We start from the raw sequence: 26,300 nt of genomic DNA on the forward strand, positions 1-26,300 counted from the left end.
TATTCGCACATAAGCAAATTAACTTTTTGTCTAGTGAAAAAAAAAGTTCCTATTGGTATATTTCCACATTTAATTAACTTATCAAGGTATACACACACGTGGAGTGTGTGGGTTTAGCATGAGAAGTAACCATCTATATTACCTTCATCTGAAAATATTAACATGGTAATATAGACGTGTACCTCTGCAGCTTTTAAGATTCAATAGGAAATCTCATCCCTCTCCCTTCATTCCCCGTGCTGCCAATGTGCACAGCTTTAATCACAGACAGATACTCCGAAGAGGATAAACTTTCTGTTTTTTTCTGTTTTAAAATATATAAACAGACTCTAAAACATATTCTTTACTGTATTGATGTGCTGAAAAATTAAAAACGTAGCACTGATATCATTATTTTTCATTCACTCTGCCCCCGAGAAGTGTCTATTTTTTTGTTGCTTTGTTGCTGTGGTAGCCTAGAAAAAGTTCTGTGAGACTGTATTATAGGGGGCTGCGTGAACGTCGGCTTTCGGTGGCTCTGCAAGTGTAGTGGCACCAGGGCTAGAGGTCTGAGGGCCCCAAGTGTAGTGGCACCAGGGCTAGAGGTCTGAGGGCCCCAAGTGTAGTGGCACCAGGGCTAGAGGTCTGAGGGCCCCAAGTGTAGTGGCACCAGGGCTAGAGGTCTGAGGGCCCCTCTGGATCCTGATTGTTGCTTTAAGTCAAACAGCCGGGGGTGTCATTTCTTTTCATACACTAGGTCGCATGTCACACTGGCTACGCTATTAGGCAAGTCATTCCTAGCGTAAGGTGATGCTCAGAAAAACACCTTATCCTCCCAAAGTCTGTGAGCAAGAACTGAAATAAGCAATGTATTGACTATCGGCGGCTCCTCCGCTATGGCAGAGGAGCGTCGTCCATCGCCAGCAGCTGCAAATTGAAAAATAAAATTGCTAATGAACAATGTTTAGTATCGTTTTTATTTTTCATGGGGTGGAGCCATGGGGGATGACAGGGGAGGGTGACGGGGACAGAGGGGGTTTGGTGTGCACTCCCCTCAGTGCGCATGTGTGTTTGGCCGTTCATTTCAGGATGGCCAAACACACATTTGGACTAATCTGTCTCCAACCCAGCACTGTGATGCTCACAATCTGCCTGGAAGCCTGCGCCTGCAGTGGGTGGAGGCAGAAGAGTGGCGGCGATGTGGTGGGTCAGGTAAGTTTTTTTTTTGTTTTTTTTTATTTATAATGTTGTTGTCTTTGTTTTGTGCCACGCCGCTTTGCCCTGACAGGAGCCACCCCTTGTACTGACAATGTGCCACGCCGCTTTGCCCCGACAGGAGCCACCCCCGGTATTGACAAGGAACCATGGCTGGTTGTCAGTGGCCATTGCTTGCAGCGCCTCAGCAAACCCCTTCATGGCGGGGCTGGTGTTATTTGTGCAGTTGGAACACACCTACGGCCTGCTGCGCCTCCCTCGCAAACACAACACCCTCCCAGACTGCACTGAGCTTTTGCCCTCCAGAGGACGGAAGTGTGTTGGTCCACGCCCAGTGCCACTGAGCGCTTGGCTTTGCCTGCCAGGGGTGGGCGGGAAACCAATTGAGTCTCCCTCGTGTGAGGTGACCTCAGTGGCACCGGCTTTCCTATGGAAATCTCGCGCGTTTTTTCCACAGGCCAGTCCTGCGCACTTCTGGGTGAGTGAGGTGCTTGCGTGTCTGGGCCCTGCCGCCTCACCCCAGCTTGCACTCTCTCTGGTTGTGCCTGCCAGCCACTCTTGGCATTAATAAGGCGGAGTGAATTTGATTTATTAATGTCTAGGACAAGATGAGACAGGTCCCCCAGCCAGGGCGGGTGTTGCTTCTGGAGAACTAAGAGGCCCGAATGAGCACTTGCGCGCGAACACCCTGCAGGGCGCGCGCCCCCTCCAGAGTCTGAGTAGACCGAGGTCATGGGCACAGTGAGAGAGCAGTCTGGGGGTGTGGGTGGTATAGGGCAGAATGCAGAGACCAGAGGAGAGAGAGAGGAGGTGTGTGCAAAGAGAAGGCGGTGGGCGGCGGCTGGGGTGAAACTGGGTGTGCAAATAGATGTCCAGAGCACACTGCAAGGAGAGCCGGTGTTCTTTTCAAACAAAAGCACGGGCCTTGCATTTCTCCCGTGCGTGGAAGAAGCACGGGCCCGGGTACCCCTGAGCCATGAACACGCTGCCTCGACCCCTAAAACTGGAGTGCCCTTAAGGGGGAAATAAATAGTAAGGCGTTTACTTCTTCCAAGACGCACATAATGTGCATTTAACATAATCGTGTTTGGTTGCCTCACTTGACTACTGTGCAGTTTATTTCATATCGCCCTGGTGCCCTAGGGACTTTCGTTGTACGCTGTATCCGTAGTGCCTCCTTTACGTCCTGCTTAGAAACCAGGGTCAAAAAGTGACTGCTGGCTAAACTGGGTTCGTATGTGTGTGCGCGCCTAACATCTCCGACCGTGGCCCCCGTTTCTCAAACGGTTTGCACACCTACCTACGACTTAAGTGTGAAAAAATGCTAGCATGCCCTCCGAAGACCCCTGACCCAGATCAGGTGAAAGGAAACAGCACTGCACCGTGCCACCAGCATCTATCTGCATTTCACTGCAAAGCAGTGTGTGAAGCAATACACAGCGCTCCATATATACAGATACAGATATATACACACGGATATAAAGTCATATTTAAACATGTTAAGCAAACACATGCCAGACATACAGACACACATATGCACGCAGGCTCTTTGCAATTGCCTTTTGCAGTTGGCCCTGCCAGTTTTATCTGTGACACGATGTGCCACCCCTAAAACCTACTCCCCCGAAAGTCACTTCTTGAGATGCCACTGTGCACAGGTGGGGCTGGCTTAGTATGGGTGCACGCGCATCCGCAGTCATAGGACTGTATGTAGCTTCTATTCTCAGGAGGACTGTGTCTGAGACGAAGAGCTCAGGGCTGGGGTTCTGGGCTCACTTCAGAGAGCATTGACTTCTGTGTGGATAGTTTTAATCATGCCAATTAAGACACCTGCCCATGAGATCCATTTGGGCTTAAAAGGATCCCTTTCCACGTGTAAACAGACCACGCCCTCATCTGTGCTGGACTGCTTAGCCACCAGGCCCTACATTTTGTCAAGTACCCCCTGAGGTTCTTCCCTGGGAGACAGAAGGCGCAATTCAAGTATGAAAGGCGACCAGAGTTTAATCAGAGCTTTTGGTAAAGCCTCGTCAGTGTATCGTGTGCTAGAAAGATGCACCCCTCGACGTGTGCTTGAATGTAGAGGCCAGGTCTCCCAGACAGCGCAATGGCTGGTAACGATCTTAAAGCCACCTTTCTGGTGCCCTGCGGCCTACACAAATAGACACTGCGTGTCCATGTCAACCACACAGGTGAGCTCCTCCTGATGTGGGTCCACAAACTGCTAAACACCATCCACACACTCATCCACCAGCCCAGCCCATTGGACTCTGCCCGATTGCCCTAGAGGCCAGTCCGATCCAGTGTCTGGTCCCTTCTTTGGGTTTTGAAGCGGAGGTCACCTGTGTTTCACCCTCCACTCGCTGGGCTTCGTGCCGGGTTTGCTCTACCGCGGTCACGCAGCACCTGTAAGTGGTTAAAAGGGTAGTAGGAAAATACTGGAACCTTCCACCCAAGACGCGCGCCATTTAAACGCGCAGGTGAAAAGGGAACCAGCTTGCCCTTCAGCTGGATCATGGCAGTGCCCTGTGGAAATTTCTGGCCGTCAGAGGCACCTTTGTAGGGTCAGTAACCGCAGGGGAAAAACAGCCCACTTCAAAGGCGGCCTCTGCAATCCGCTGGGGCCAAATAAACACCTTTTCTAGGTGTCTGGCTCACTTTTAAAACGATTTTGGGAAAGATGTTTACATTAACTGTAAAAAATAAAATAAAAAAAAAGTGTAATAAAAAAATAACGTTTAAAAAGCGAATGCATAGTGATGTCAGCGTTTAGAAATAACAGGCACCGCAATGGAATAATTTAATGAGTGCAGCACCGAGGAGTTCTTCTGCAACCACTAGTTAAACAGGCTGTCTGTTTGGAGGGCCTGTGCCAGCCTATGTCGGGGCCTGGAATCCCTGCAGAGAATCGGGCTGCCAAGTGCCTGAAAGGGCTCATTGTTCCCGGGTCGGAGCGGCTCGCACACTGTGCTCCCCTGCGAGCCCCTGCGCCATGTTGGGGCGATGAGATTGCGGAAAACAGCACAACGTCGCGCACCCTGTCTGCGAGAAAAAGAGAGTCCGCCTTGGTCGTGTGGCCTGCGTCAAAAGAGCACGCGGTGGCACCGGGATTTAGGCAGGGTGCTCAATTCATGACACCGGACCACGTGCACAGAAGGTGTGTCGTCGCAAAGACAAATCATGTTGGGACACTGTGGCCTGCATAGGGACATCAATCTTGTAGCATTATTGCTTGTACCGATATCATTAAAATGTATTACCATGCTTGTGAAAAGAAGGTTGTCACTGCTCCTGGGCTTGTGCAGATGAACATTTTGAGGTGTACCTGAAAGCGCACGGTGGCACCTCGAGCTGCATAAAGTAAGCTGATGGCGGCTGTAGGCCCTGTGGACAAGAAAGCCTGTTGTGAGCCACCATGGCTCCTGGTTCCACGGTGCCCAACTAGACCACAACTGGGGTGGAACTGTTTCTGGTGACAAGGCCAACAGACTACCATGCCTAGGAAATGCCGCTGTATTGTGGGTCCTGCCCAGCTTTGGAATGCAGCGTTTATTTCCTGCAAATGTAGGTGAAGTGGAAAAGCCAAGAATCAGATGTCAAGTATTCTAGTTCCGTGGCTAAGAGGCACTCGTTTTACCATGGTGACTTCTGCTATATCCCCTCCCCAATGATCGGCACCACCTTATTAGTGATTCAGCCAATGGTTTTACTTATAGCTCTCATTATCTGTACTCAGCATATTTCTAAGCCCCCCCTAATATTTTTATATAATACAAGCTTTTTTTATTTGGTTTTGTGGTAGTAGGCGTTTACTGGGTAGTGCTGATGGTGAAAATTGATATTTACGATTGGTATTTCAAGGCTTAAGACTATATCTTTCGATTTGAGTAAGAGAATTGTTCATGTTGTAAAGTTCTGTCAAAAGTAGCTGTAGCGAGCAGTCAAGGTTACTCCAGGAGGAGGTAAATTGTTTAAAATTCAGATACATTTTAAAAGTAATTACACTCAATAAACGTAATATACGGCTGAGTTATATCTTTTAAGATGGCCTGATATGGAGGCCGTAGTACAGAATAAAACCCCCAAAATTTGCTACACCACTCTTACTTCCTCTAGATCCCAAAAATGCTTTCTGATGTCCCTGTGTGTGCAAAGTGCCGTTAAGCGCTAAAAGTATCCTGCAAACATGTAATAGAAAGTTGGCCACCCTAGTTGCAACATCTGTACATGCTCGAAGAATGTATAACAGTTCTGTGGCACCCGCAACTGCACAGAGAAGGCATTCTGTGGCACAGAGCCATTTGCGGAGAATCACCTGCTCAGACCTAGTAAAGCCATCATGCCAAAGACATGGGGCCAGCAGACTACACAGCATGTTGTGGCAGCAGGTTGTGCACAGATTGTATGATGTGGCCCCGGTGGCACAAACAGAGAAATCACCTCTTCGAACCAGGTCTTCCTAGTGGTAGCAAAACAGCATGTTTTGGTCCCGGGACTTTGGAAGTTAACACATGACATGAAACTGTGACGTGCAAGCCGAAAATGACTTTTGGCACCAGCAGCAGTACCAGTACCTTCAATATACATGTTTGGCATTACCCCATGAACAGAAAAATTGTGCCTTGACACCACATCCTGTGCAAAGGAGTCACCTCATGCACTGAACTTCTGCAAAAAAACACATTTTGGCACGTCTACAGAGAGAAAGTGCATGTTGTACCTGCACATGGGAGAGCTTCATGTCACTCTAATCACAGAGAAGGAATGTGGCTGGTGGAGAGATAGCACTGCGTGTCACCATACGTGCCGAGAAAACATGGGCCATGACACCAGGCCCTGTGTCAGAGAAGCATGCAGTGGTAACGTGGTCAGCAGAGAGTGCAAGCCGTGGCCGGGTACTGAAGGAAAGAAAGTGTGGTGTGGCTGCACACCGTGACACTGGGCCTGGGTAGAGAACGAGTCTCCTGGCACCGAACCTGCAGCAACAGAGCCACCTGGGAAAACCGTCTGCAGAGACAAAGCGTGCCATAGCACTCCACCGCCACAGGGGGAATGAGTGGTGGCATCAGCACCCTGGCACAGAAAGCAAAGTGCAGCACTGGGACCAGTGGCAAAGGAGCAGGAAGGCACCGGCACCTCCCGAGTGCAAAATGCATGCTGGCACAGAACAAGAGTAGAGAATACGGCATGACGTCAGTTGTCGTGGCACCCGGGCTGCGAAGATAATGGCCGGAGTGGAAGTGCAAGTGGGGCCGGTCTAGCAAAGGCCTCTCATGACACTGAACACGTGCAGTAAAAGCCGATTGCAGCACAGGGGCTGCAGAGAGTGTATAAAGGCACAAGGAGCTATTGGAGAGAACCTACCTTCTAGGCACCCTATTTCCACCTTGGAAAGAGAAAACGCTTCGATATACTGGAGCCAGTCCATATGATGGTGCCCGGCCTGCCCAGGGAGAGCTTAAGTGCAGTTGGGAACTATTGAGCTTGAACAAGTCCAGAGGAGCCTATGGCGTGGAGGCTTACAGGGAAAAAGGAATAGTTGGGGCCAGTACTTGAAATTGAAAAATAGAAGTGCAGGCACTCTGCACCAGAGTGCCTGCTTATTTCTGAACAGTGCTGATATTCTCCTTTTAAAAGTATTACATTTTTCTTGAGAAGTGCAGGTACTTTCCCTATCAAAATAGAAAAGTGCCAGTACGCTGTACCGGACAGTACCGCCCATTTAAAGCACTGGTTGGGGTGCCTCTTGCAAGCAGGTGGGCTTGACCTAAACGACGTGACACGTGGCTGACTCTTCTGCCACCCTAGGCGTCTTTTAGAGAGACGCTCATGTGAGGAGTCTTCCAATTGGCCTATAGACAAGCCTCCTTCCGTTTTTCCTGTTGTAAAACCAGGAATTTGTGAGTTTGAATGCTATTTATTAAAAAGCACCCATTATATGCAGGATGTGGATTTCATGGAATGTTGTATTTTTCCAAGGCTGCTTCATCGCACAGTGCGGCCTTTGTACAAGGAGTGTGTATATTATTTCGATTTCTGTTCCTTATTAAAAGAAAATTCAAAAGTTGTAGTTGATAGTGATGACTGTCTGAGAGGGTTTTAGTGACCACTTTTGAAGAAGGTTGGTTCCTTTACTTTCTTTAAAATGTTTTTTTTTGTATCATTAAACCCAGCATGCATTTTCATTGCCCAGATATTCAAACAGCAGAACTGTGAAATCAGAGCCACCTCGGGTACCTCCTCTACTTGCAGTGGAGTGAGGACGTTTAAAGGTCCACACAGGCTTTTTAGAAAAAGAAAATAGGTTGTTCTTTAATATCATTGTTTTTATTTCTCAATCAGGGTCACTTTTTACGCTTTTGGATCCTTTTCGTTATTGGGCTGTTTGTTCTCAGTGTTGTAAACTGCGCTCAGTCACTGGAAGTGATGCCACAGAAAGTGTAGATGCAGATTCATTCCACAGCAACCATGCAAAGTAAAATATATCACTAACGCATGACTGACTGAGTTGTTGGTGGTAAAATTCAAGAAAATACAACTGCTTACTTTTCACATTTACTGCTGTGATAGGTCTCTGAGCCTCACATCTTGTCCCCCTCAGAAGTCACTTTTGGCTATAATGGTTTACAACAGCTCATAACATCGGAGCTAGCCTTTGTAATGAAAACGCTTGCAAATTAGTTAAAATGAATATAGATGGAAATAACTTTCGATTGGGTAATTTTTTCTAAGTTAAATCATTAATAAGCATTAACCTTTTTGATATTTGTCCAGTTTATGGCCCTTAAGTGTATAATTCCTTAAGGGCATTTATTTCCCGTACGTTGATGGATGAAGGAAATGCCAGAGCAATGGAAAACTGGGCTGCAATGGGACTTTGTTTTTGTATAATCTCAAAACCAGGGCTGATCCGTGTGTCTCCCGCAAAGCACAAATTCGAATCATGGTAGAACTGACTTAGTCTGTCCTTCTTCTATGTTTGATGAAATAAGTACTATTAAGCTGGTAATTAATAACCTCTTCTGTCAACGAAACAGTTTGGTTTGTATTGAGAGATATAAAAAGTGCCAGTATTGATTCTCTTTCCCCCGCTTTCTAGAGAGGTCACCCCACCGGCCAATACTCCAAGCTGGGCTTCCAGCAAACACAACCACAAAAGTTGGGGGTGATGCAGAGTTTGTCTGCAAAGTCTACAGTGACGCACAGCCTCATATCCAATGGATTAGACATATTGAGCTGAATGGCAGTAAAATTGGACCTGATGGGAATCCATACCTGAAAGTGTTAAAGGTAAGAGCGTGTGTCGGAACTGATACAAAGAAAGTCACGTTGAACGCTAAGAAGGTTTAAACACAACACTATGCAAGTCCAGTTTGACTACTTTCCTCCCAATGCAGCACTTCAGGCATCCTGGACATAGGTCCCTGTTCAGTTGACCAATGATTGTTTAGAACAGTGACATCCAGATTAGCCTATAGTTCAATGTTCATACAAGCGGGGACCTTATGAGTCACCTATAGACCAATGTTCATCTAAAATAGGAATCTTATCAGTAGCATTTTAACACTTTTATCTACGATAAGGACCACTAAAGTGACCTGTGGACGAACGTTTATCGAAATCAGGTAATTGCATGGGAGCCTATTGTGAGGCTTAAAGCCAGTCTTCAGTTAAAGTTAATTGAGGCACAGCAACCCCAAGACATGTCTCTTGGCCAATCTGGCTGTTCTAATCTTTCACAAAGTGGGAAAGCAGTGCCCAAAACAACTTCTGATCTCCTTTTAGTAGCAGGCAGAATGCAAAGCATCACATCCTGTAGAATATTAAGGACACATATAAATAAGGGTGGGGGGACTTAAACGCAGCAAAGGAAGAATAACTTAGACTTTTAATTTGAAAAGTTAAAGTTTATTAGAGCCAAATCCAGAAAATCAATTGTTGAATGACAGGGACGTGAAAACGCAAGAAGGGGTATAGATTCATTATATGATTGCCGGAATATCACAAAAACATCCAAAGCCTCCTTCGACCCTGACAGCAATCGCTAAGATAGCTGTAAGTAACCATTAGAAGAAAAACTTGACAGAGACCTTGGAAAGCTGAAGCTAAGGGAAAATGTAGACGTGGGCGAGAGAGAAGGGACGTGGGTAAAAGATATGGCTCCAGCTGGCTTTGACATTGGAAATGGCTGGGTCCAAAATTAGTTCTAACAATATTTATCTGAAACGGGGGCATTTGGAGGGAGCTTTGGACCTATGTTTATCTATTATCAGGATACCCAAAAGGATCTGTAAGACAATATTCTACGGTAGAGCAGCGGTTCTCCTGTAGAACAGGTATTCCATCGCTTTGCAGCAGCAGTCACTCCCATGCAGCATTGGACTTATTCTTCATCCTTTCCCCAGTACGCGGCGCCTGCTGGCACCGCGTGTCCTGCGCATGCGCTGGTGATCTGGTGACGGGGCCGTTGATACATGTGCTGCCACAAGGCTGCCGTGACCATGTCCTGTGTTGCTCTGTTTCTAGCGCTCTGGAATTAATAGCTCCAATGCCGAAGTTTTGACCCTGCATAACGTGACTGAGGCGGACGAGGGCCAGTACACATGCAAAGTCTCCAATTATATTGGGGAGGCCAACCAGTCTGCCTGGCTCACGGTACTGCCTGCATCAGAGAAAGGTAATGCCACTGTGTGGTGGTCCACAGGCACGCCCACCGCAGGCTGCGGTGGTTTGAAAGATCGTCTTGGTTCTTATGCCTCATCTGGTGTCAATAGGGTTCCTGGTTTCCTCATGGTATTGCTGTTGGTCGGGGTGGCCAGCAGCCATGGAAAAATACTGCCTACGCCGGACGTGCCTCTGCTGTACCCCACCTCACCCCACCTCTCTCTCTTTCTGTCTCTTTAACTTCTTCTTGTCTAAGCTCTCTCTATTCCTCTCCACGTCTTCAGAATTGAGATGTTTTCAGGAATTTTCTTTCATACACCGACCTCTAATAAAGCCATGGGTCACCTTGATGACAGTGGAAGACAGACTTAAAGGGAGCTAGAATTACTGTTATCATGAAGATGGCTTTCACAATCAGGTAGTTTTAGTTTTAGGTGGTTCTTCACCAAGTGATCACATTTCATAAGAAATCAGATCCACTATTTGTAACAACATTTTTTGTATTAATTTAAATTACAAATCGTAAATTATTTTGACGCAATATTATCTTATTTTCAATTAATAATGCCAAAGTTTATTAAACTAATCAATTATAGTGAATACCAACTTTAAAAAATATTTGGTAATTCTCTGCTTAACAATTCCAGGATATAAAAATTGTGAATTCAGACAATTCACAACTCTAGCATTTTAAAACTTTTAAATATCCATTATAACGTTGTAACTAATAATCCTAATATTTACTGTTTATACATTTTCTTAGTTTACATTTCACATACAGTGTAACTAATAATCTTAATATTGATTGTTTATACACTTTATTAGTTTACATTTAACATGCAAACTATCCAAATTTTATAAAGCCACAAATGTGTGTTCTAATTTTTTTTTAACCAAAACTCTTTTTCTAGAAGGGATAAATAACATTTTAAACATATGATGACATGTTTCTGATGTTATATAACCCAAACTACTTAAGTAATAACAAATACACATAAAAAATGCAGCTTAATTTATACCTTTATATTTCCATTGACAATTCAAACAAAGTATAATTCTTTCTACTGGAACCCACTTCCCCACTGATGATGATCCTCTCACCTAGACAATGCTTCCCTGAACCTCTAGTAGCAGTCCTCTCAGCCCTTAGATGCTGTCCTCTGATTCACTCTATTTTTACTTATTGATTCCCCCCAGTTTCTATCTTCTGTCTCGTCTTTGAATATTTCTCCACCGTCTTCTGTTTTTCACATTCTCCTGCAGCCCGGTACAGAACTCCCGGCGTGAGGTGTTTCTCCATGATCTCCCTCTTGTGATTGCATGTATATTGAAGTGGTCTGTTCCATGCTGGTGGTGGGGCTAAGATTCTCCTTCCCTTGATCTTGGGTGGTGAGTGGGGAACCTGTTGGGTGAAATCTGTCTTTTGGTGGAAGGATTTATGGACGCCAAAGAACCTGAGTGCTAACGCTGGCTTACTCAGAAGCTGATATACCTCTAGCAACATCACCTGACTTCCCTGACAGACTGGGCATCTGAAAGGTCGGTTGAGCTGGAGCAGAGTCAATCAAGTCAAGCTATACGTAATACATGACTGACACTGTCCCATCTCAGCTTAATGAAATTTCAGGGGCACCACCCCATAGTGGATTGAAAAGACATTACTAAACATAGCACTCCACATATTTAAATTGGCATTATACACATGTAACATCCCTAAAAGCTACATAAAAACAACCTTTAAGCAGTCTAGATGTAAGCTGGCGTTTCCTTGTGGAGCTCATGGTTCTCCGTCCACAACCTCTGCCACTATGGTGCCTACTTTCTGTTTTCTCGCTCCTTTTCCTTCCAGGCGGCGGGTGTTAACACCACGGACAAAGAGATCGAAGTCCTCTATGTGCGCAATGTCTCTTTTGAGGATGCTGGGGAGTATACGTGCTTGGCGGGTAATTCTATCGGGATCTCCTATCACTCTGCATGGTTGACCGTTCTGCCAGGTATTTATGTTGTGTCTCTCTCAGCCCGAGTACCCTCTACGTCTCACACCCTCCAATTGCTTCCCTTAACTCCCAATCCCCTCCTCTTCCTCTGCTCAATTCATTACAACTGTTGTTGCTTCTGCATCCTTCCAGTAGCCACCGGTCCTTTCGATTACAGGGCTAGCAGTCAATATTCTGTCAATGAGATTTCTACCTCACTTTTAATGTTAATATCAGGTTTGACCAATCACAAGACAACCTTTGCCCTTGCTGGTGCATGTGGTCACTCAGTCAATGCAGCCCCCTAGCAAAATAACCCATTCCCTTTCAGAGGGCTGCAAAGGTACAGTGTGCTTTCTCGCTTAAGACTCTATGCCCACATTAACCAGTCACTCTATGCCCTCTGGGAGACCATATGGGTCCTTCACTACCATGCAGTACATGCCCTTTAGAGTCATGACATCTGTGATCCAACTAAGCACGGTTTCAGTGCCCCCTCTCAGTATACATTATTTGGCCCTTTTTAATAAGGCAACCTCTTATTTCTCTAATCTCGGCATCCATCAAACAGCATATTCTGTGTGTTCTTTTGACCATATATTCCATATCCGCACTGACCTCACAGCATGTGCCTTGCTGATGAACTTTGTAAGCTGGACCCTTAAAATCTCAATTTAATGATTTCGGAGAGATGCAGAAGCAGCACATTGAAGACACAAGAGCCAAATCAGGCCAGCACCACTGCCAACCGGATCCACCTGGAAATGTGTGGGGTGAACTCAACACTGAACTAAATTATTACCGCAGTCAAAAGTATAGCAATGGGTACACGACTGCACAAACCATTAGCGAAGGCAAAAGTATGAGTTCCCACTGCAGCTCTAGAGATCTGTGTGGTGTGCTGCACACTCGAGAGGTAGAGTCCTTCTCTTGAAGAGTAAAACATGTACCCACACCATTAAACAGGGAAGGTGGTTCATTCTGTTTTCCAGCTATGAACACTTCACTGTTCAAGCATGCCACTCATTCCCAGAGGTTTGCCTCTGGCATACATGCTCTATATCTGGCATCTCTTCTTCACATAGACATGCACTACACCTTGCTACTGGGGTAGAACTTCCAGGTTCACAAGAGGCTATAAGATGACTTTGAACTCACTGAGGTTTCCCTGAAGTCCGGTTGGCTTGACGGCTGGTCTGAGGCATTTCTTTTGGTTCTTGCCATGGGTCTTCAGTGCATTTTAGGACATGATCAATGAGTGAAAGCCGTTTATAACATGACCATGGCATTCTATGCTGGTCTCTTGATGGATGCCATGCCAGGCCTTGGTGTTTTCTGCCTATCTATGAAACAGTACATTGTCTCTTCTACTGCATTATTTTCAGTATTTGTTGGGGGGGACGTTGCTTCATGGGGAGCAATGTCACCTGTCTAATCTGTTGATCTCTATGTACAGTCCCTGTCACTACATAATTGTGTCTGAGTCTCTGGTTGGTTGGTGTATTTGCTCTGTGGATCGGTGCTTCTTGCCTCAGCATCTTGTCACCGTGGTTTTTGTATATTATTTCTGTAGGTCTTCATGTTTCTTTTCAGTTCCATGTTTCTCCAGATGTGTGGGCCTCTGTCTCAGGTAGCATCTGTATCTCAGCTCTGCGTGTTGTAATAATTATTTCCTACATATTGTCTCAAGTATCCTCTGCTGCTGTTGCTCTTTGTTGTTCTGGTGTTGCCCTCTCTGCAAATCTCTGTGCCCTCTGATTTATCATTGCATGTTTCTTTGTCTTGTCTCTGTGAATGTTCTATGTCAGTGTCAGTCTCTTGCCTCTATGTCATGTCTCACACTTCTCTCCTCCTGCTGTTGTAGAGGTTTCTTATCTTTCGTATGTTAACTGGAAGCGTTGTGTGTACTGGAGCGTACAGGGGTTGATTATGTGCTTGCTGTGAATAATCTTACTGATTGGATAAGATGTGAGATTGTCACTGGTGAGATGTGATGTTCATATAAACAGGGACCGTATAGACCAATGTTCATCTAAAATAGAAACGGAAATGTGATACGATATTTAATAATGTGCAGATAAGACGTGAGAATGCCCAGAGATAAGAATACCAGAGCTGTAGTGTGAGATTGCACCTTAAAAATCCAGGATTACTCAGTGAGCTTGGCCTGAAATAAAATGTGAGTTTGTCGAGAGATAAGATGGGAGACTGCTGGAAGATGAGCTGCGAGACTGCCCTAAACTCAACTGTGATGATCCCACGAGGTTAGATGTGAAGTTTTCCTGAGATATTACACGTGATTGTCACTGTAAATGATGTGCGATTGCTTGAAGGTAATATGCACGATTGCCTGAGATTAGATGAGCCATTGCATCCAAATGAGATCCACGAGTGCCCTGAGATAATAAGATCCAATGATTTTCTTGACAAAATATGTGTAAAGATGCATGATTGTTCCGAGATAGGATGTGCTATTACAGCAAGATACATTATGACATGGTTGGAAGATACAGTGTGAGATTCTCTTGACGTAACTCAGATTCCACCGAAAAAGGGAGAATACCCTGAGATGAAATGCTTTGATAAAATGTTGACTTACTTGAGGTAAGATGTGTTACTGCCCTGAGACAATATGTTAAATTGTCTGTAGATAAACCGTGAGAGTGCTATAATAACCCCTAAAACAGCAGCGAGACTCCCCAAAGCTAGAATGAGAATGCGTCCTGGGATGTGATTTGAGATACATTTTGTTATTGCCTGAATATGAATGGTGAGCTTGCGTTCGGATACATTGGGAATTCGCCACAAACTAGTTAGAATGAGAAGCAACGTGAAGCTATCTTCAGGTCAGATGTGAAACTCCCAAGGCATTAGGTTGCATCTGGCAGAGCGACCAGGCTTGCCTTGCATATGATTGGCCTGTGAATGAACTGGCCTGTGCTTAGTGTGTGCCTGCGTCCCATAACTGTCAGCCTTACCTCTGTCCGGCCCTCATGTTCTCTGACACGCCACCCAGACATGCACCCCTGACTCTACCTTCATTCCTTATACCTGCCCTGCAGATGAAGAACGGCAACTGGACTCATCATCCTCGGAGTATACAGAAATCGCCATCTACTGTGTGGGAGGCTTCCTGATCGCCTGCATGATTGGTACCATCATGATGTGCCATATGAAGGGCAGAGGCAAGAAGTCTGACTTCAGCAGCCAACCAGCTGTGCACAAGCTGAGCAAGCGCCTCCCACTGCGCAGACAGGTAACAGAAAGTAGATAGAGGGTTCAAAACCCCTTACTTACTAACAGCCAGCCTTTCATTCTCACCTGTACAGGCCGACTTCTCCAAGGGCACGCCCCACCCGGGCCGCACCGGGCCTCAAAGTCTGTGGGTAGCAGTGGGTATAGACTTAGGAAGACGTTAGAGTAAAGGAGAAGGGCATGGATTTATAACAGTGTGGAGTACCTGTCAAATGTCCTGTTGTGATGCAAAAATCATCGCTGCATTATGTACCAAAGGTTGTCTATCCTCATGTCCAGTGCTCAGCTGTGGTGCGGGAAGCTTCACCGTATTGTCCCACAGGGCCCTCTACCATAATGTCCCGTCCTCTGCTGTGGGGCAGGAGGCATCACTGTGCAACTGACCTAGAATCCACCATTCTGTCCACCCCGCTGTGATGTAAGACCAAGCAATTTTCTAGAGCCTCCTGTATCATGGTGCAGTAACTACGGCTGGACTAGACAACGAAGATCCTGTGCATCCCTGTGTCCAAGCAGTTGCTGTGGTAGAGCAGCCATTTTTGACCAAATGAATGGAGTCATTGAACCATTATGTCACAACCCTGCTGTGGAACAGGAGTCATTACTGTACTAGGGCTCCTTGCACCGCAGGTACAGCCCACGTCCCTCTGGAAACCAGTGGAGTAAGAGAGGCTCCTAAGGCTTCTCTGCTTTGAGAACCTTACTACTCCCAAGCTAACCTACCAGCACATCTACAGTGTGAACACAAATGTAAAGTATACAAAGAAGATCAGCCTCTCAAGCACACTTGACATTTTAACATCATTTGAACAATTGCTAAAAGTATGATGAAAAACATGGTGGATGCTTTAGCTAACTTAGTATGAATATCATAATGACTCCACAGCGAGCAAAACTAACAAAATCTGGTACTCATCTAAAAAAAAATGCAGAACGGAAATTGCTTAATCCATTCAATATGAAAAAGTCAATTTCGAGGAGTTAATTTGCAATGTGTATCACTAATGTAGCTTATGATATGATGCCGAATTTCATAGGTTATACATGTGGTACCATAAGAGTGTGATCTGTTTTTAAGAGCAGCTTCCCTTGTTTGGGACTGATATGTCTTACTTTGGTATGATTCTCTTCTTAGCTCTCCAGAACCACTGCCAAATAGTGACCATATATAGGGTTTTTTCCCTCTGGGGTAGTTAGTTCAAATACACAAACTTACTGCCCTGTCGACTTCTGCCAGTTTTGCCGCAAACATGCACTGTTTCCTATGTGATTAGGGCGATTCAGACTTGAACAATGTTGAAGGTATCATGTTCACCTTCCCAGAAACAGAAGGAGGATCTGACAAGATTTGGGCTGACGAGGAGGCGAGAGTGTACCAGTCCTTTTTAGGGTCGAGCCTGCGTTGCATGCGCTCGCACATGTGTATTGCAGCGAGACGCTTTAGTATTTGGAAAAGGGCTCGGAGCCCTGTCAACTTCACGTCAGTGTTTTTTATTGGTTCGTGGGCTTGCCTAATAAAATCTGCTTGCTTTCATTAGTCGAAGGCACGCATACGTCATGCCTTTTCCGGTGGCTAGCCCTCCTCAAGCGCAGCGACCAAGTACAGAAAACATGCAAGGCTTGCTGTTTTCTTCGGGCTCGTGGACTTCTTTTTCTCTAATTTATGAGCGCGATCTCGTTTGGCAGAAGTCGAGCGCTTTACATAGTTGATTTCACTTTTTCGGGTTAAGTACATAAATCCACTTTTGCCCGATAGGTGAAAAGTCGGGTTAGGAGTTTTCAACGCGATCAGCTCTAACATGAGCAAACGCGTGACCCGTTGCATTGTAAATGCTTGTTTATCTGGTCATCACTGAAGCAGATAAGGGGATGGAGGTGAACTGAGAGTAGGAGCTGTGAAGAGAAGGGGGAATGATAATGCTGGCTTATCTGGCCTAGGCTGGGCTTGACAAGGCGAAAGAAGAATACTTGCGGGTTTCGGGCACAGAGTTTAAAAGGAGAAGGGGTGAGATAGGATACCAGTGTTGGCTCAACTGGTATCAGAGAGGTAGGGGAGGAAATAAAGATACCATTGCGGGCCATTCCGGAAATTAACAAAGGGAGTGACATAATTTACCTAAGAAAGTCAGCGGGTAACTGGGACAGTAGACATTTTTCCAACTTTTAAGGGTGACTGGGCATATGGATATCGGATTGGGTTAGTCAGCGATGAGTCTTGTTTATTGTGCATAGGGCCTAGTATATATGCCTAGCCTCACCAGCTGAAAAGAAGTGTGCCATCCCAGAAGAAGCATGGTGCTGTACTACCAGACAGGAGGCATTCAAGAGTACAGGTGGAAAGAATCAGGAAATAATGCACGATTGCTTTGCAAGTTATTGTAGCTAATACATGTCTAACTTGTAACTATATTGTGCCCTGGAAATATTTACAAACATATCATCCCATTGAGTGTTGATTTCCTATTATTAACTTCAATGGGGCGATATTTTGTAAATTATATTTAGTACACAACATTTATGTCAGGAGATGTTTAACAATATTATTTTGCTACTGTGCCCCAACACATGACACCCCACAACTTGAAATCTCTGGTCATGGATTGACCAATCCAAAGAGGATGTCAGTAGAGCTGACCCATGCAGTGTCAATTTTAATGGAGCCATTTAATTGAAAAAGGTGCACATCCAACGGTGCCTCTGGTGAGTGGCTTGCTGTCAAAGTCTTAATTTCCTTGCCATTTGAGTAGAGCTTGAATTTACCCTCTAATAAGCAAGTTTGTGACATGTGGGCAGCTTTGATATGTTCCTCGATCACCATTTGTTCCTCGATCCCCATTTGTTCCACCAACTGACTCCTCCAGGGTCTGTGGTGCTATAAGAGGGAAAGCTTTCCTTGGGAGGGATTGCTGACTCATACATCCCATGTAGGTAAAAGGTGCTGGGTCATCTAATGGGAGAGGCTCAATCAAGGGTCTTAAAAGCTCATCATGGTTGATCTTAATCGTGTGCCACTGAATTTTGCCCTCGTTGCGTACATGGTGTAGCTCTTGGTCTGACAGTGCAGACCTCTAAGCTTGAAATCACCAGTGCATTAGAGCAAGTGCAATACAGGCACGCCACTGTACAAATATCATACTAAAACTTTATTGATTTTGTTTTCACAGTTTGTCATACAAAATACAAGTAAGGATGTAGGTATCGCCCCTCAATGAGGGAGGCTCACTTATTCAAGTCGCTTGTTCAGTACCTCCAACTTGCGTGTTATGCGGTTTACATTATGATACAAAAAGCATCATCGTATGGAGCAGAACACTGTATCGCCAGCAAAGTTTGTAATATATGTGTATCTGAAAACACCATATTCCCACAATAACAACTCCCTCTTCCCTAGAACATAGCCATGGCCCACATGATTTTGGTGGCTTTGGTCTTTTAAAGTAACATAGTTAAATAAGTTTCTCTAGCGTGTAATGATCTCACCGGTTTCACCCCTTCCATTATAGGATGCTGGCTCTAGGGTGCACAATGGTTTGAGGCCACAGGGATATGTTCCTCTCTAGTCCGATACTTTAGGCTTTTTGTTTTGAGGGCATGTTTGTAACACTCTGATGCATTCTCCAGCATTGAGATGGCTTGAATACACATCCCATTCTAGTCCCCCCCCCCAAATTCCATAATCGCTGATTTCTTTAATATTGTTCTGATGATGCTCTGAAAGTAGTGCCAGTTTGAGGTCTTTTTGTAAGTAATGGTAGGACTGGGCGAACTTGATATGCAGTGGGAGGGATTGCAGTCCTTGATAAAGGTTGAAGATGGGGGCAGTCCAGATGAGATGAGATGGGACTTTTTCACACCTTTCTTCTTGGGTCCAAGGCCCTGGCTGGCATTCTGGATCAATCCTTGTCATGCTCTGAGCTTGGGGCTGTGATCACATCTGCCTCTTCTGCTCTTTCCTCCTGGTGAACAGGTGTCTGCTGACTCCAGCTCTTCTATGAACTCCAACACTCCACTGGTCCGGATCACCACTCGTCTGTCGTCCAACACTGACACCCACCTGCTGGCCGGGGTATCCGAGTACGAGCTGCCAGAGGACCCCAAGTGGGAGTATCCAAGGGACAAGTGAGTATAGCACTGCGTGCGGAGAAGGGGCACTCAGCTGTAATCAGTGATACAGCAAGTACGTGCTTCAGGGGGAGGGTACTGAACATCGAGTGAGTGATGCAGGTACTGGGAGGGGCTGTATGCCCACTTGATGGGGTGGTGTGAATGGTGCAGACGGTGGTTAGTGTAGGTCTGTTCTCTTCCGCCCTTGTCTATAGAGGGGTTCGTTGGAGGATGCTGTCAGGGTCAGTTCACTTAAATTGTTATGTAACAAATGTAGAAAGTATGAGATTGGGTAAACATTGACACACTGTGTCTGGGCAGGGAGGGTGATGGGGAGAGCTGATGAATGGTGAGCATTGAAGCCAGAGAAGCCAACCTTGGAGAACCATTGATCGAGGATGGGGAGCAGAGGTGGAGGTCCCAGGAAGAGAGGACTGAATACAATAACGTGCATTGATGGCACACAGCTGGGTGCTCCTGGTTGGTACATGGGGGATTTTCTAAGGTAAACGTCTGTCGATGGAGCTGATCGGATGACAAGCCCACAAACAGAGAACTAGTGCACCTGTGGTCTCTCTCAAGGGTCGCACTTCAGATCTCTGCCAAGGGAAGACAGGACATCTGTGCCTATATTAAAGCAGGAGTGGCACACCATGGGCCTGTGCCAAGGACGAACATAAACTATTATGGTTCTTTCCTGCTTTCTTTCCAGTAAGGATAGACACACCGCAGGCACATGTCAATCGAGGAAGAGAACACCCTGGAGGAAAGGCATCCTATGATCAAGCCGGGTGGGAAAACAGGACTCGCCTTTGTCTGTGCCCATGAAAGATTGGCAAATTCCCAGATTTAGGCTTAAGAAGGATGGACACACTTCAGCACTGTGCCCAGGACGAGAGCTCTCATTAGTCATTTGGTGCAGTGGCACCAGGGACCAGAGGATGGAGGGACCCTAGAATGTCCATGGCCCAAGTGCCGTAGTTACTGAGCCTCCTTCTTAGATTATGTTGTGATAGTTGCTGTCTTTGTCCTGGCTCGACGTCTTTGTGTTTTGGAAGTACTAGTTGAGGGTCTAAATGTCAGTGACAGAGCCAGACTCAAAGCAGAACTTGCATTACCAAATGTGTGCAGGGATCGTGTACACTAGCCCCAGAGCCCGTCACGAATCAAGGGTGGTGATATACTCACGCGGCACAGGGAATACACTGCTGTTCATCACTTTGTAATTGGATGACGGTGCACTACTTTCAATCACAAAACTTCTCACTATGCCTGAGCGCAGAACACAACTGACTCAATCATCATGGCAATGTCTGTTGGTAAAAGCTCAGTCATTAGCACTAGTTAACAGAAGTGAAGTGTATTGGACCACTACTGTCAGCACGTGTGGTGCCATCTCTACCTTTGTGCTGGGAGATAAGAGAGCATGTGCCAGGGATTCAAGTGCAGAATTTGTGTCAATGGCTGTTCTGCTGACAAGCAACTGTGTAACAGAAAAATAAAATCTTCAAAATGTGTTATTTGTAATTGAGAAAATGTCCCTCTTTCTGACCAAAAATGCGCGTATTCACTGCAGTCCTATCTTAAGATGTATCTTTTGACACTTCTTGACCTAAAAGTTCTTAAAGTTTGGTTGTTGTTGACACATTGGAAAGGGACAGCTTTATTACACAATGTTCTGAGGTCCCCTTCCATAACATATCCATTCCTGCTACTTGGCCATGGTTACCAGTGGTCAAAAGGCTATGGTTCATTCCTTGGTACAAGATCTCAGAATCTCTCTTGCAATTATTCAGTGCATGAGGAGATGGTTGATGTTGAGGTACCTGGATAGTGTGGACCGATATGTTGAGGGACGTTGAGGCCTGGACCGGAGAAGGTCACTGATGGATTGGGCATGCTGAATGGGGCCATTTACCTTGTTTTGCAATTATGCTTGGCTACTTCCTCCATAGGGACTGACATGTGCTCGCTTTCTGCCTGTCGTGGCTGACATGCCCCTCTCTGTCTGGTACCTGATATTCCCTCCATGGCCCATTTGCCCTCTCTCTATGGCTGCTGGCATGTGGATACTCTCTGACCGCAGTGATGTAATTGCCCTCTCTAACTGATGTGGCTTTGTTTTCCGCTCAGGATAGCGGACGGACACTGACCCTACATGGTCAACGAGCCACTTCTCTCTTCACTGAATGCCACGCTCCCTCTGTGCTCATCCTGGCCCCTCTCTCACTCTGTCTATGATGATCCATGCCCACTTGTTCTCTTCTAGAAAAGTTGATTTCCTCCTTCATGTCTGAAGTTTCCTCTTCATCTGCACCCTGCCCTCTCTCTCCACAGTGGCTGATAATTCCTGTGATTGCCCAGTATGGCTTGTGCGCCCTCTCAGAGATGGCTATCTGCTCGTTTGCACTTCCTCTCCCATGCCAAGTGCCGTCTTCCAGTGGCTGCAATGTATGATGCGCCCACCATGGATGACGTGTCTTCTCCGTCTGCGGTGCTTATGTGCACCCTGGTTCCCCATCATGGCCGACGTGTCCTACTGCTTGTGGCTGATGTCTGCTGTTGTTTCCCACCACGTCGGATGTGCCCTCCCTTTGTTGTGTTCTCACTGCCAACCGTCACCTGTAGGATGTACTCCTTCCATTCCTGGTGGCCGATGCCCCCTTTAGTGCCTGACTTGCTCCCCCGTTTGCCATTGCAGAAACCTGATTTAACAAGTAACGAGTAATACGTGAATGCATTAGGTCAACATCATTGGAGAAATGGCTATGGTTAACTTCCACGTTGTAAAAAAAGCAAGCAAGATACTGAGCAGAGTCGAGCTCAGTGTGGCTGAATTATGCACAACACATAAAGAGATTTATGTCATTTGGTCAACCTCCAAACTATTATAGGTGAGAGGGGTGTGTTTTCTTTCTGCATTAGGCGTGATGCCTCCCTCCCTTCTGCTACGTGTCCTCTCTCCCTGCAGTGTCTGACGTGCCCCTCCCTGTCCGTCAGCACTGATGCGTCTTCTTTTCTCAATGTCACCTTCTCCCCGCCATACCTGATGCACCTCCTGTCTCTCCATCTTGGCTTGTGGGCGCTCTCGCTCTGCTGTGGTTGTCTCTTGCAGCCGTGCCTTGTGCTGATACATCCTCTGTGTCCGCTGTGACTCACCTGCTCACCATGTCCTCCACACCCTCCGACTCTGTCGAGGCTATTGTGCCGTCCCTCTCCTGAGTGGCTGACCAGACTTTTTCTCCACAGGCTCACGCTGGGGAAGCCCCTGGGCGAAGGTTGCTTCGGGCAGGTGGTGATGGCAGAGGCGGTAGGCATCGACAAGGACCGGCCCAAAGATGCAGTGACCGTGGCAGTAAAGATGCTGAAAGGTATGGAGGCAGGCCGTCGCTGCCAGCTGATCCTTGTCATGACCTGGGTTCAGAGGTCACATAGCTGACCTCCGGGGTTGACATGAATACATTAACAATCTTGACAGTGATGTGTTCCAGGGCTCAGATAGGAAGACGGGACAGACGTTTATGGCAGTAGAATGGCTTAGTTTGTATTTTGGTGTAGCATTTGAAAAGTTGCATGAAGGTTCTTTCTGACACCATCCCCTTTTTGTGCACCAAAAATGGCTCCCTCGCTTATCCACTGCTAATCCTTGTGGCGCGCGAAAATCTGCTCATGCCCCTTGGATGGTCACTGCATTCCAGGCACCACCCCCAGGACGTTATGTCACCACACATGCACTCTGCCACTAATAACCCTAACCCCCTCCCCCTTTTAGCAGCGAAGAGCACAGTTGTACTGAGGGATGCGGTGGTGGTGGCGTTGGGGTGGGGGTGAAAGACACACGTTGCACCTCTAGACCCAGCCACCGGGGCTGTGGTTGGGGGATCAATGGGTGCCCCTTAGGTGCCTGGAGTATGCAAACCCCAGGTTCACATCTCAACGAAACCTCACCACGTGCTCAAAATTTCTGATCTGATCACTGCTCAAATATTGAACGCTACTAAAATGGATCACCACCAGATGTTGAGCACAAAAGAGGCCATGCCCTACTTGCTGACCACCCTGTGGCCTTCACCCCCCCATTTCTGACACTGTGACGCTGTGAGGCAATAAGCAGAGGGAGAGGAGCTATGGTAGCCCTACTAGGACATACTGCCCATCCTGGTCTAGCAGGGGAGCAACTTAAAGATGCTGTCCCCCTATGTCGGCATGGAGGTAAGGTGGCCAGCTGGATTTCCACTTTCAGTGCCTCTGTGTCTCTCTATTTCTCTCCCTGTTAGTGTCTCCATCTCTTGTGTCTCTCTTCCTTTGACAGCCTTTCCTCTTCATTTCTTTTCCTTTCTTTGTGTCATTCTGTTATTCTCTTCTTCTGTCTGTTTTTCTTGGTATTAGTGTGTATTTTATTCACTATGGCCGATCTGATGCAGACTAGGTAAGTATGTCGTCTCTTTTTGAATAGTCAATCCATTTTTATGGAGTTTGTTTGAAAAAACACAAGTGTATCCTGATTTTGTTTAATCTTCTAGAACAATTTAGCCTGAAGGGTTACCTCACCCATTAAAACCACAAAAAAAGTATTTTAAAAGGAGTAGTTGTTATAACTGGGTAGGAACGTTAAGGCTCACCATGTGGCAGCAGGGACTTGGGTCTAAGATTGGGACACACCATGCTACTGGTATGCTCGCTGTTAATGCACTCTTTGCAGCGTGGAGTGATAAGGACACCCTCTTGTGCAGAATGTCATCACTGACCCTCTCCTTTTCCTTCCACAGACGATGCAACTGAGAAGGATCTTTCTGATCTGGTGTCTGAGATGGAAATGATGAAGATGATCGGAAAGCATAAAAATATCATCAATCTTCTTGGAGCGTGCACCCAAGATGGTAAGTCAGGCTCGCTCCATGGAGTTTAGCTCTTAAATCATAAACCCAGGATCATAGCATACGTTAATTTCACGGACGGGCCTACCAGGTGCGATCACTCTTCTGGCTACAGTAGAAAGACATTGCGGCAAGGACTATGGCAAAGTGTGCTTCAAATTAATTCATGTCTTGAGCTACTGCCAGTGTCACAGTTCTTCCAAGAACTACTTTTCTCTGCTCGCGCCTCTACTTCTGTCATATGAACCTGCAACAGTCTGTGCATCGGACCTGATTGTATGGTAATGTGCCCAATTACCTACATGCACCAAACTAGGTGTGCTTGTTCATGTGATCTGCTATTGTCCTAAAATGCTAATTTTCTCCTGACTGTTTATTCGCCACATTGAGACTGTTAACAAGAACCTTATTCATTGTTTCTTAGGCCCACTGTATGTGATAGTCGAATATGCTTCCAAGGGGAACCTGCGTGAGTACCTGCGCACCCGCCGCCCACCTGGCATGGAGTACTCGTTTGACATCAACAGAATTCCTGAAGAGCAGATGACCTTCAAGGACCTAGTGTCTTGCACGTACCAACTCGCCAGGGGCATGGAGTACCTAGCATCCCAGAAGGTGAGGAGTTGGGCATGCTCCCCTTTTATGAGTGTGTATGATAGCATTGAACTTGTCAAGCTGTTAACCTGACCACTCCTGTCCTTTCCAATATGGATTTGTCACTGTGCATGTATGTTCTGGAGTGCCATGGGGTAAGAAGACTACGCACCCTTTTGTTCCAAGGTGCAGTCCCTAAGGTGAAAAATAGCCTCACTCTCAAGGAGCCACTTGTGCAAACTGTTTATGTACTCCTGAACATTTCAGGTTCCAGGAGTATGTATACACCCTTGCACCCGCAAGAGGCTTCTGGCCTGCCTCTGGGTTGAGAAAGGTACACACAGTTAAATAAGTGGTATAATCAGAAATATTACTGAAGGGTAAATATTTGATTTCACAAATCCTGATTATATGAAAAATGCTGCACACAACTACTCAAGTAGAGTGTTAGGAAGTGGGATTAGAATTGCACAATACTTTATCTGCAGTAAAACATTGACCCCGACTACAGCCATTGACAAACCTGAACACCTCCACTCTGAAAACATGAGCAGCTTCCACCAGACTGCCACCATGCTGGGGGGCTCTTGGCCCTGTTCTATGGACAGACCCCAAATTGTAGGTAATAATGGACCTGGAAACAGGGGGACCTGCATCCAGGGGGTCCATCAGGCTCTCAGTAGCTCACAACCGCGGGTGTACAGGCATCTCAATTACCACCACCTCTAAGATGCTTCTTTGAGGTAAAGGGGTCCTAGAAGCATACACTCTGGGCCATTCTCAATGGAGAATAGATGAAAATTCAATTACCAAAGACATCATACTCTCCCAACCACAACTCTGCATCACCTGTAGGACAGCTCCTGAAGCCTCTTCACAAAAGACCCCTACAGCTGTCTCCAAGAAACCACCCTACCCCACCCATCATCATTTAAGAGGAGGAAGGAGGCACCCATCCTTCTTGGACCTGAGGTCTAGAATATTTAAGGAAAGAAACAAGTACAATAGCATAGAGATCATCCCTTCACCCTGAGGCGCAGCAGTCATTAATGCAGCAGGGGCAGATCCACTGTGACCTACTTAGTAGGCAGGGCCCACAGCACAAGAATTATCATTCTATATTACTATCTAAGCAGTGAGGAGGCCATTTGCTCAGAATTCTTTAGGATTATCCACACACTTGCTAGGCCTCTGGCTGTGTCACTTCCAGTTTCTTGACATAAAGACCCATGGATCCCATTCCTAGTCTGCTCCCTCAGGTCTAGATGAAGCGATCTATCAGTCAGATAAAGAAGTTTGGATGCTGAAAATTGTAGGTCCTTGTGCCTGAAGCTTTGGCACAATGGCTTGGGTGCCACAATAATGTCTTGCAATATTCACAGGAGCTTCGGTTCATCCTAGCTGCAGAACAAAAGCAGAGGCGCTAGTGGGGCTTTTGTTCCTGCTCCTTGAATATGGAATTCTCCACAATTTTAAATATGAATGTCCGTTTACTAAAATGCTAGGGACATGGAAGTGACATCCTGCACCCCTTGATACTCTACTTCACAGTCTTGAACTCTTCCTCCACATGTAGCCACTTAGTAGCCTTCTTGTTGCTGTTAAGGGGTCAGTGGATTGGCAAGGAGTAGAACCT

The 26,300-nt window shown here is 46.2% G+C and overlaps 1 protein-coding gene across 13 annotated transcripts in view; it reads left to right on the forward strand.

The window, feature by feature from the left end:
• The window catches only part of LOC138300194 (fibroblast growth factor receptor 2), a 126,530-nt gene that overhangs the window by 79,956 nt on the left and 20,274 nt on the right, over positions 1-26,300 (forward strand). For 4 of the 13 annotated variants that reach the window (XM_069239211.1, XM_069239200.1, XM_069239205.1 and 1 more), the window contains 7 exons: positions 8,294-8,484; positions 9,721-9,871; positions 14,897-15,096; positions 19,057-19,208; positions 22,443-22,564; positions 23,963-24,073; positions 24,495-24,685. In XM_069239211.1, the coding sequence (XP_069095312.1) occupies positions 8,294-8,484; positions 9,721-9,871; positions 14,897-15,096; positions 19,057-19,208; positions 22,443-22,564; positions 23,963-24,073; positions 24,495-24,685 (1,118 nt within the window). Of the gene's footprint in view, positions 1-8,293; positions 8,485-9,720; positions 9,872-11,707; positions 11,853-14,896; positions 15,097-19,056; positions 19,209-22,442; positions 22,565-23,962; positions 24,074-24,494; positions 24,686-26,300 lie in introns of all 13 variants that reach the window. The other 9 variants (XM_069239213.1, XM_069239202.1, XM_069239206.1 and 6 more) reach the window with 3 other exon arrangements.

Source organism: Pleurodeles waltl, chromosome 6 (genome assembly GCF_031143425.1).
Source record: "Pleurodeles waltl isolate 20211129_DDA chromosome 6, aPleWal1.hap1.20221129, whole genome shotgun sequence".
Classification (NCBI taxonomy): domain Eukaryota; kingdom Metazoa; phylum Chordata; class Amphibia; order Caudata; family Salamandridae; genus Pleurodeles; species Pleurodeles waltl.